At 36.9% G+C, this 11,812-nt stretch overlaps 1 protein-coding gene across 1 annotated transcript in view; it reads right to left on the bottom strand.

Annotated features, from left to right (window-relative positions):
- LOC106947665 (copine-9-like) overlaps positions 1 to 11,812 on the bottom strand; it is a 111,439-nt gene that overhangs the window by 94,658 nt on the left and 4,969 nt on the right. Inside the window, exon 2 of the mRNA XM_015032815.1 lies at positions 8,052 to 8,092. Coding sequence (XP_014888301.1) covers positions 8,052 to 8,092 — 41 coding nt within the window. The remainder of the gene's footprint in view (positions 1 to 8,051; positions 8,093 to 11,812) is intronic.

Here is an 11,812-nt window from a genome sequence, read left to right as displayed (position 1 = left end):
TTACTTGAGTACATTTTTGTCTGTTTATTTGTACTTTTACTTAAGTACATTTTTTGAGTACTTTCTCCACCACTGACTATTTATCAATTTAAATAGATTTCATTAGGCCATTGGCATATAGTCACCACCAGATGCCTACAACACCCCAAACTATCACACATTCTATAAAATCAGAGCAAATTAGACCATAAATGAAATAAAGGAAAGAAATGGAATAACTGAGTTAGAATCCTTGGGTGTCTGGGTTCTGGCTTTTGTTTTTGTTTTGATTATTTTCTTCTATAGATCTTTGCATATTCATGGCGTTCCTCTCTATTCATTATTCATAGTAAGGTTTTGCCATATTAGTTAATTCTTTGTTGTCTAGTTTTGTTACTTATTTTTGTTTTCTGTTCTCTGTTAGTCTGAGAAAAACTAGCTCCTCGTTTTACCCTTCACTTCATCCAGAGGGACTGGGCTCTTGGATGTTGAAAAATAATTGCTTCCTAGAGCTGGTGAAGTTTGAAATTTTACCCAAACGATAACATTTGTCCATGATGTACATGAAGCCAGTTCAACCCTAAAAAGCTTCCTCCAGTGCAAAGAGAAGTGATGATGCGAACGAGGCAGCTGTTAATGTTAAATCGATATTTAGAAGCATGACCAACACTCAGTTCCTCTGCTGCCATTGCTGAAACTACACAGACCACAATTCTAAAACAGTGCAGAGAATCATTGTTCACAACTTCTTCTGGTCGCTGACTGGCTGAAGTTCTACCAGAGAAATCAAGGTTAATGTGAGAAAATCCCAGACAGAGCATTGAAAGGAGATGAGAATCAAGTGAAACTGCATAGGAAAGCAATGACCAGGTGAGGACTTCGCCAAAAGTTTCATTTTATTTGAAAATCAGTTAGGCTCAAAGTTATTCACACTGTCAAATTTAGGTTTAAAGAAATCTTTTAATCTTTTTTTTTCTGACTTAAGGTAATATTAACTTTTTGGAGGGGTCCAGTCAGAGACTACTTTAATCTGATGACAGATCTACTGAGGGAGCTAAAAACCATAAACAAATTTTCATTTCTACTTTTACTGCTGAATTTTTCCCGCATACTGAAAATGCAAAGAAATTGTTGTCTGCATCCAATCATTACCAGGTCCTTTTCATCAGGACAGTTCAAACATCTCTTTAAATCCACTTTACAGCACCTGCTTTGAAGGTCACGGTCCATCTTAGGAACATGAATTACAGACGAACACAATTACAATCACTAAATGAGAGAGATCTCATATTCCACAGCATAAAAAAAAAGTCTTACATGCAAAGGTCAAAGAGAACGAAACATGCTGCCTCATTTCCAAAGAAAAAATGTGATGCAGTGTAACATTTAGTGGCGGACAGATTGCATTCAGTTACTCAAGGCTACAGAAAAAGAAGAAAAAACCTTTGACAGTTATCTCAGCAGTTCTTCCCCTCACAAAGAAGAACACATCGATTGGAGCTGTACATCCTTTGTCCATGTGTGGGCTGACACACAGAAGCATGAGGTAATTTAATGGTGGTGTCGGAGAAACTCAAAGTTAATTCATACAATGACTAGATCAAATTGTCACAACAGCACCAAGGACAAACTTTAAACGACGGTAAATCTGATAAGAAGAGGTACTTGAAGAGATGAGTCTGGGTTTGTTGCAAAGCCTTGTGCAAATGAGCGACACAAACACACGGCGCATAAAACAGTGAGCTTATGACTGATGGCAAGGCTGAATAAAACTCGGACAGGATAAACACATTCCTACACGGGTGATATTTATACTTTACATTCAAGTTACTAAAAGTCACTTGTGTGTTGGTGAATTTAAAAATGGGAAAATGAGGGTAATTCTGTGCAAAACCAAGTCCTATGTAACTCAAATGTGTGTGTGTCTTGATGTGCTTCTGTTCTGAATAATGACACTGCAGGGATCATGGGTGTGGAACTCCATGTTCTGATCAGTCTAACGCGGAATGTTGCTAACAGCAAAATACCAAGTTTTTAGCAACATTGTTTTCATATTTAAAAGGGCATCATTATGTGTTTCCAGCCATATTTATATCACAATCAAATAACTACGTTGCCTTCAGATGTTATAAAAATGCCTCTTATATCACATAACTTAAAAGAAATTTGACTTCATAATTTAACGCCTTGAAGTTGAGCCTCTGTCTCTTTAAGAAAGTTGCTCTTTCTGAAACCGCCATTACAACATGGCTCCTCTATTGACCCTACCAGCTTTAGAAGTAGTTCCTATAATGAGCCCAGCAGATGCGCAGATCCATCAGGTGTTTGCTAATTGTTGCTGGCTAGTCTGAAGGAGCTGAGTGGAGAAGGAGGGATCATGGAGGAGGGCTGCTCTGTAATACAGAAGCTTGAAAACTCCACCTCAGAGGAGGAGCTGCGTCCTCAAAGGCGGTGCAAGGTCCACTGATGTGTTTTACACAGCTGAGAGGTTGCCATGGAAGATTCAAGGATTTCTCAAACATGCATGAAAGAATGGTAGTTATTGCTGCGTTGCTCACACCCCACAGGACTCATAATAGTACACGCCTTTTTCTTCTCCAGGCAAACAATATTTCAGATGTCCCAAACAATGGTATAGTTGTTGATGTGTTTATTGAACTAAAGTGGATTTGTTGTTGCTTTTCCTTGCCTCGCTGTGTTTGCAGATCCATGCCACCAATGACGACAAAGTTACAAACTGGTGACAATCATGGATGTCCTCAAGCCTTCTTTTGTAAAATTAAATTTCTCATCATGAAGTCATTAATGTTTCAAGACATTCCATCATCAGGGGCAGTATTCTCAGCAGCGGTTTCCTCATGCGTGAGGCCAGGTGGGGTTTTTTAATGATCACAAGCACACCTGCTAAACTTTGAAAATGATAGCGACGTCACCAGGACTTTTTGCTCTGTTTCACCACTGCCAACATTATGAATCCAATGACACGAAGTTAGCTGATTATTTTGAACTCAGGCTGTGTTTTTCATCAAAAGCCTTTCTATTATTAGCTCCACCTCTTCTTTTCATCAACAGAAGTTGTTATATGTTGAAGAAATCTCATAAAGATGGAAACGAACAGTGAAAAACATCTTCCAAACTCCTCTGATGCTTCTGCGGCACGGTTAACCCAGTTACTCAGGGCGTCCTATTAGCTCGGAATAACATTAAGACTGATTAAATCACCTGTGATTTTGTCATAGACACACTCTTTTGACCTGATTGCGTGCTCCACTATTTTGGCTCTCTGACTATTGAAGTCTCTATATTTAGAATTTTGACAATCAGCAGAGCTGCCACAGATGTACCTCTGATTACTTTGATTAAAACATTTTTGCGAGGATAAAAAGACGACTGACTGAGAGCCGAGTGCAGTCTCCTCTCCGTTCCTTCTCTCTGCCAGGACATTTGCTCTCGCTCATCTTTGCAGCTGAATATCAAACACCTAGGCAGTTGGCAGCGATAAAAACTGGACGAGACATGGCAGAGGGAGCAGCTGTGAGAGGAAAATAAATCAGTTAACTGGTTTGACTTGGGGAAGCCACCTGTGACGTACACTCAGAAATAAGACCAAAATGGGCAACTGCAATCCGTTGTAACAGAAAAGATGCTTTAAGAGGAACTTCCAGAAGGAGATTAGTTTTAGTGTTCTCCAGGAGTCTGCTGGGCATATTATCAGATGAAGGCTTGGCAGGAAGCATAGAATATATTAGAAATTCAGCTACGTCGCAAACATATCTGAACTTCTCATCTTTTTCTGTGTATTTTATTGGAATGGTTGATGACAGTCCAACATTTGGTGTGATCATTAAAACAAAGTATATTTGACCTTCTTGGTGCTTTCATGATATAAACTATTTAAAGTTCACACACTTTAAATTAGACTTTTTTTTTCTTTTGAAAACTGAGTACAGAAACATTTTCTAAAACCAGTTCTAGCAGAGAAACCAGCCACCTGTCTCTCAAGATGGATTAATTTCTAATTATGTTAACATTATATTGTCTAAAAAGGTTAAACTGGCCTCAGTTTCAGTTTGCAAACTCTTGTTGGCTGAAACTTTGACCAGCCCTCCAACCGGATCCTGTTACTGACCAGCAGAACCTTTAACATCTGCTGAAGTTGAACCGATGTTGAGACTCATGCATCACTTCTTCCTGTCTGTACTGGTTGGAGCCCAGTAGCTCCTCAGGCAGCCCTCACATCTGTGATCCGTCACCCACATTATCACCTGAGCCTCAAGACCAGGGATTTAGACAGCTGTGCTCTCCAGCTGTGATTTGTGAAACTCATTTCAGTCTCGACTGTCTGTCGGGTTGCGGCGCGTCATTCCTCCCTGCAAATCTGTGCCCTTTGGACTCGGAGTCGCTCGGCGCTACTTATCTGCTCGGACGCCACTGGGCTCAAATTAGTCGGCAGAAAGCTTTGATGTCAAGAGGCCGAAAGGGAAGAACGCATAAAACTGGTAATAGAGCCGTTTAGATTGGCAGGTGCAGAGAATGAGCAGTCGCCATGACTTTCTGTTCACAGCTCTTTGGCTTCTTAGTCATTTTTTTAAAATAAAGGAAAGTAGGGGTGTGCCCAAATATCCAGTCAAAGACAAATTTAATAAATTATGAGAAAATGTTTAACATCAGACTCACATCTTGTTTGATCCACAATCAAAGAAAATGAAATTGAGAAATAAACTGTAAAGACTCATAGATCCATTTCTGTTCCGCTGTTTACAATGAATTCTTTCCAAAGGCCTTTTCCCCACAGAAAAACATTTAAATTTATACAAATATTATATATTTTATGTGACATTATTAGGGCTGTGAAAGGTAACATGTTAACTAGGCTTGTCGCTGTAAACAAAACATTTATTAATTGCATAATAAATTTAAACAAGCTCCATAATTTCCATTTGTATGATTTATTGTTTTTTTCTCTTTTGTCTCTTTCTACAAAAAACTGGATAACAGAATTAAGTCTGGTGTTTTGATCTTATAAAGACAATTTTGTTTATAGAAATTAATAATTAATTTTATTTGTTGTTCCTGTTGCTTTGTTTATTTTGGATAATTAAAATATCTTCCAGTTCCAGTGTTAAATGTTCATTAGAATTTAATGAATTGTAATGAATTGATCAATCTTTGAGAATGTGTTCTTGCATTATTTATCCATTATCATTATATTGCTTGAAGATGGTCTCAAAACAACAATATTATCATTTATCGTGATAACTTCTGGGACAATTTAACATCCAGCAAAATCTGTTATTGTGACAGGCCTAACGTTAACGTATGCGATTAATCTAAAAAGATTAATGTTACATAATGCAGCATTATCTATTTTTGTGTAAAAGCGTCTCTCCCATGGAGCATTACTTGGTTCATAACAGCTCATTCCACAGCTGCCTTGTACTGCGGTCAAAAAATCAGAGTCGCAAATAAGAGTGAAAAGATCAGTGGGGAGAGTCAGATTGTTGTGCTCTGCAGTAAACTTTGCTTTAGAAAACACGGCAGTCAGAGCGAGCGTCACGAAAACAGAGGCAACAAATCTCGATGCGGTCATCGAACCCTCTTCCCGGTTCCTTGTCTTTTCCCCCTTCTCTCTGCCCACTTCCTGTCAGATTACTGTCAGAACAAGAACAGAAACACCGCAATGGACATTTGGATAAAACCAAGGTAGAATTGCAATTATCCTTCCACTGAAGGACAATTTATAGTTAACATTTCTAAATTACGTTTGAAGCAAAATGACGTCTTTTAAGCCTCCATGAATGAAAACCTGGAAAGCTGAGATGTTTGGTTTGAGACAAAATGATTTCCTAAACATTTCTTGAAAACATGGGCTTTCACATCTCAACCTTACAAAGTTAATCATAGTGACTAACTGATTAATCACAGCGCTGGAGTGTAATTAATCTGATTACATTTTTCAATTGACTGACAACACTAGAAATTATACAACTGCACTTTATCTAAGGCTGAAGTTCATTTGCCCTCTTCTAAATATGTAGTCAGACCAAACGCTGAAATTACTTCATGCTAGATTTGTTCAGTCTCACACAGTCATACACCAAGAGACAAATCAGTAGGAAAGTTGGGGTTAAAGGTCATGCCAGAAAGTAACACCGACAGTTAACAGGGGAGATGAACGCTAGTATTGATCATTGTTGGTTATTGGATAAAAACAATCAAAGTGTAAGAATAGCAAGCTCACCTTTTACAAGTGTAAAGTATGAAAAAAAAACAACTTTACATGTTCAGAAAGGTCCAGAAAACTAAATTAAAGTCTATTTTTGAATCAGATGAAACCCTACAGAGTATGGTATTCAAATACAGAGAGGTTCGTATCAAATTATACAGTATTTTCATCCCTGCAAATCTCACACCATAGAATACATTAGCTCTCCACAAATTGTCCTCAGTTGGACTCACAAATTGACACATTGAAATGCTTCAAGGCTTTTCATCAGAAAAAGCAAAGCGTTCTGCTGGAAAGTCCAAATAGTTTCTTTTTGAGAGCCTGACAGTTCATTCATATACAAGCTATTCTCACATGACTGCCACCCAAAACCACTTCCTCCTTTTTGCTTCCATAGTGAGTGAACTGAATCCAGATTACAGTATTGTTAAAAAACCTTGAATTCACCCCAATTTTCTTTTTTTTTTTCACAGAGTGAAGGTTTCACAAATGAAGCAAAATATTAAATGATTCGTAATCCTTGCAGAATAGCATGTTTTGTATCATCTTATCTCCTTCTAAAGTAGCTGCAATGCATTGAAACTACATTTTCTGTGATTTCACACATTAATCTCAGACCATGTTCATATTCAGTGAAGATTCTATTCTAGCTTTTATTTCAGATTTTGATCTACAAATATTAACAAAAAGCAGTGAACTTTCCCTTTAGTTTAGCTCTGGGTCAGAAACTGTGAATTTATCAACTTCAGCCTCATTAGCTGCAGGGCCTGCACCCTCAGCCCATTAACTGGATGTTCCCTCCCTCCAGGTTTTGTGCCGCCACCCCAACTAGATGCTTGGACTTGGACAAAATTGGGTGCTGAAACAGGAAACTGACTCAAAACACATTCACAGTAGTTTTAGAATGGATAAGAGGGCTAAGAGTAAAGTTCTGGATTGACCTTAAATTTTGGACCTCAACTGTTTCAGAAATGCATCATTAATAAGCTGAAACCAACCAATTCTCCCTAGAAGAGTGGTACATCATCCAGCAGTAATCATGCCAGATGTTTACTGATGGTTACGAACAGAATCTGGTCTACTGTGGGCTAGTTATAAAGTCCTGCCATAAGAGAAAAAAGGTGTTCATTTTTCAACATGTTATTCATTCATTCATAAATATGACAGTTTCACACTAAATATGTAGCTCCAAACTAAATATTTAGTTAGTGAGCTAAATATTTAGCTCAGAGATAAATATCTCCATTTAGCTAAAAGCTTTAAGCTGTATTTAACTTAGAGCAAAGTATTTAACTGTAAGCTAAATTCCAAATTTAGCCTAAAGTTTAATAATTATCACTGAGCTAAATAATTAGCTTCATACTAAATATTGAGCTAGCTTGCTGAATACTTTCTATGAAGTATTTTTCATTGACGTATAGATAATCCAAACAAAATTCAAACATTTCCATCTATTTTTTTTTATTTTTTTATTTTTTTTATGTATTAATATTTCATGATGTCACCCTGGAGAAACAGCAGTTTACAAAATCAAAGAGCAAAATCAGCAGTTTGATTAGTGTATGTTTACCTCTGTCTTCAATGTTGTCTATTTAATTGTTAGCTCATCTTTTGAATGAGAAACATTTCTGCTCTAGTTTTAGTCCTGGTTCATTTCTGACTGTCTTACATGCTAAAGTTCACATCACTTTTCTTAAGATCTTGACCCGAGAAGTGGATCATTCATTATGTCTTATGTAGGAACAAATAAGGTAAAGAGCAATGCTGTTCGGTTTTTAGGGTAAAACATCTGCAAACATAGAACATAAAAATAAGCAGATCAGAGAATAAAAAGGTTGACACATACCAGGATCTGACTTGGAGAATGTATCCACATCCAGCAGGCTCCTGAAAAAGAAAGCAGAAATGTAAGTAAAAATGGGTCATTCTGAATTTCTTCACTGTGTTCTGATGTGGGATTCATTCATTAACATTTCCAGAATTCCATTTGGATCTTTTCTCTTCATTCTATTTTTTCAGAGTTCCCCAAAAAAAGCCTCGGCTAAGCCCCCAAAGCGCGGTCATGAGCAGATTTAGATGTTTCCACAAAATGACTGTGGGGAGTCAGCCATCAGAAAGAATGTGTAATGCGTTTCCATGAAATGAGTGCAGTATTGAACTAAACAAAACGTGGCTATCACAAAGGCCCAATAATACATTCCAGAAGGAGCTGATGAAACTGGCTTTGTTCCACATAGTAAAGCAAGTCAATGTCAGTAATGCAGTGGAGTTAACTGTATTAAAACCAAGCTGGAATAAAAGAGAATCATCACACTAATTTAACTCCACTGATATCCACAGTTTGGCAGAATTTCAAACGTGAAACGTGATTTAAAATAAAAGGCCCACACATTTTGAAACAGACAGTAGTAAAAAAGACAAGTTACATCCTCTCACATTTTACTGTCTGTTTACATGAGAACAGAAGATTTTTTTTCATCTTGAGGGGAAGTCTCAATCATTTTAGAGCCTGAAGAAACTAACAGAATCACTTCAAGAATACCAAATCTTAAGTAGTCTAAGTATCTTAGTACACTTGAAATAAGACAAAAGTAATAAGTAAATTTTCAGCAAGAATTAAGTCAATAATTCTTGAATATGGAAAAAAGTACCGAGTCAACTGGCAGATTATCCCACTTAACATTAGGAAGATATCTTACTATGAGTGAAAAACTGCCAGCTGAACTTGTATTAGTCAGTGTATCATAAACCTGTACAAACCTGTATTTCTCTAATTAAAATTTTTCATTACTTTCAAGGGTAATCTAACCGCACAGCAGTTTAACAGGGGACCTATGTGGCAAAAGTAACTTGACCTCTATATTACAAGAAAATCAGCCTCCATCTTCAGCACAGCAACAAATGATCTGGACCATCTGCTTCTCTGATGCTTAAAACTTGGAGGCGTTAATGCGCCTCTAACACTATGTCAGGATATTACTACAGTTCTCATTACTGATCCAGAGACATTCTCACAAGTAATAAGACTCATTAAAGTGCTCATTAAAGCACAATCTTATCTTTAGAGGTTTTTTACATCTTTCAGTGGATCAGGGTAGCTTACTACGTTTCTAGCCAATGATTTAAATATTTTTTAAAATTTTTCTGTTTTGTGAAGTTTTCCAAAAAGGGGATTATTTATTTATTTATTTATTTATTTTGAGATCACAATGTTCTCCATTGCTGTTGCAATTACAAATAAATGACAGTGGATGTTGTGGGCTTTGTCTTTAAGCAGAGGAATTTTAAATGAAATTTCATTCAACGCACATCAGAAAATTGTATTAAGTGAAAGAAATATCTTGATACTTAAGCACCTCTTTAATTATAAATGCCACAAGGCATCAAACTTTTGTATGAATATGTTGCAACAACAATAGCAGGGTGGTCATTGAAATAAATTTGAAAAAAAGAGAGATTTTGAATAATATCTTTAAAAGACAACAGTGGACCTCCTTGTCTTCATTCAGAATTTGTGAATTCACGTATTGACAGATTGATCTGTGGAACAGAACTCCAAATTATTCACAGAAAATCTACTTATTTGTTCATACCAATAATATTTAAAGGAAAATGCAGCTTAGAAAGTTGAAATACCCAGACACGCTGTTGATTAGCATTCAAAAAATACTAAATTCAGGAGCATCATTCTTTGTTCTTGGTGGTGCAAGGATACAGTAAAGTCACAACAAAAATGTGGAGAAGAAGCTAGCTAGCGGCAAGCTAACAGCTGCCAACTCTGGAACATTTAAACATTACAGATATTGGAAGAAACTGTAAAAAAACTGGGTTCATCTTTGACATGGCAATACTAACGGGGGCCATGGGATGACTGCAGGAGAAATGGAAGCTAAACGCAAAAACACAGATGGTCAACGAAGATGTCTGTGATAGTCATAGGATATAGAGATGAAGATTTTTGGTCAATAAATATGGTCAGAATAAAAGTAGAATTCAGAAAAATAAAAAATGGAAAATTGGAATTTGGGAAAAAAATTAATTTGAAAAAAAAAAATAAGGCCCTGTTAAAAGGATTTATTGGAGGAAGTTTCATGTATTTGTGGATTTTAGAGATTCAGGGACATCTGTGGTAGTGAAGTCCCACGAGAACCGTTACTCCACTGAACTTCAAATCTTTTAGGACCATTTGTTGTGACTTTTTTACACTTATATGTTGTTGTTATATGCATGATAAGTGACTGATTTACAATTATATGTCAAGCATAGTTTACATGATGATTATTATTAATTGAATTGAACATGATTGTGAATAGAGGAAGTGTTTTATTTTGAAGAATTCTTAACAGGATCTGGTTCTGTTTTGTCACTATCTTTCTTTGTTGATTTTTGGTTCCTAGGTTACGAACAGCTGTTGCCGTTATCAGCTGTCACCGTTTTTCCCTGCAATAAAAACTGAACAGAAAGGTTCAGTAAAAGACATACTTTTACTCCATAACACTGTTTGCAGAAGCTTCAATGAACACCACAGAGGAAAAAGTAGTGTGCCTGCCTACAGCTTTTTATACTCAATGTTTCAGATCACCAAGGAAATTTTAATATCATACAAAGATAACGAAATACCGTTTCTCTAAAATGATGGACAAAAGACATTGGCACGGACAGTATCCGGTGAAAATGCTGTGGATCCCGCATTAAGAAAACATGACTATAAACACGGTGGTGGCGGTGTGATGCTGTGGGACAGCTTAAGTGCATTAGTACTTGCCATAGTTGTTGGAATCATGAAATCCTGATGGAAAATATTCAGCCATCAGTTCAAGGTCCTACGGAAGCTCAACCAAAGCACAACATCAAGAGCACCTCTAAAATAAAACTTCAGAAGTGGCCTAGTCAAAGTCCAGACATGAAAGTGATTGAAATGCTGGGATATGATCTTAAAAATGATGGTCCTGCTTAAAAATCCTCCAATTTGTCTGAATTTAAACTATTCTTCAAAGAAGAGTGGGGCTAAAATTCCTCCATAGAAATGTTAAAACAATCATTGCCAATTATGGAAACCCTTTTGAGTCACACAACCTGTTATTAACATGAGGAGTGATTATTTTTTCACACATGTCCAGGTTATTGAAAAAAAGAAGAAGCTTTTTTTACTCAGGCTGTCTTTGCCAAAACAGGTTGATAATCAGAAACATTTAAGTCCGACTAAAAAAAAAAAAAACGTGAAAAACACAATTATGGCACTTTTAGCATATCATATTCCATATCACATGGCACACATTTGACATTTCACATTTGAACCCTGAAACTATAATACAGCCAGACGTTTGACAAGTGGAGGGAACATGGCAAACCTAATCATAAATGTGTTCTCTCGTTGTGAGCTCAGTTTGGGCTCCCAGGTGCCGGGGCCCCGTCTAACTCAGGCGTCTCAAACCTCGCCGAGATCCCAGGAGGATCTTGTTGAAGAAGATTTTAGGTTATAATACATTTTGGGAAATCTCTGGCTCTATCTTCTTCTCACAGATCCCAGATTCTCCAGGCGGGCCGAAGTGAAACCACACAAAAAACGAGTGTTGACGTCACAGAATTACAGAGTTTAATCCAATA

Source organism: Poecilia latipinna, unplaced genomic scaffold (assembly GCF_001443285.1).
Source record: "Poecilia latipinna isolate Pla-1442-1.1 unplaced genomic scaffold, P_latipinna-1.0 Scaffold251, whole genome shotgun sequence".
Lineage (NCBI taxonomy): Eukaryota > Metazoa > Chordata > Actinopteri > Cyprinodontiformes > Poeciliidae > Poecilia > Poecilia latipinna.
This window is presented reverse-complemented; position numbering and strand designations above follow the sequence as displayed.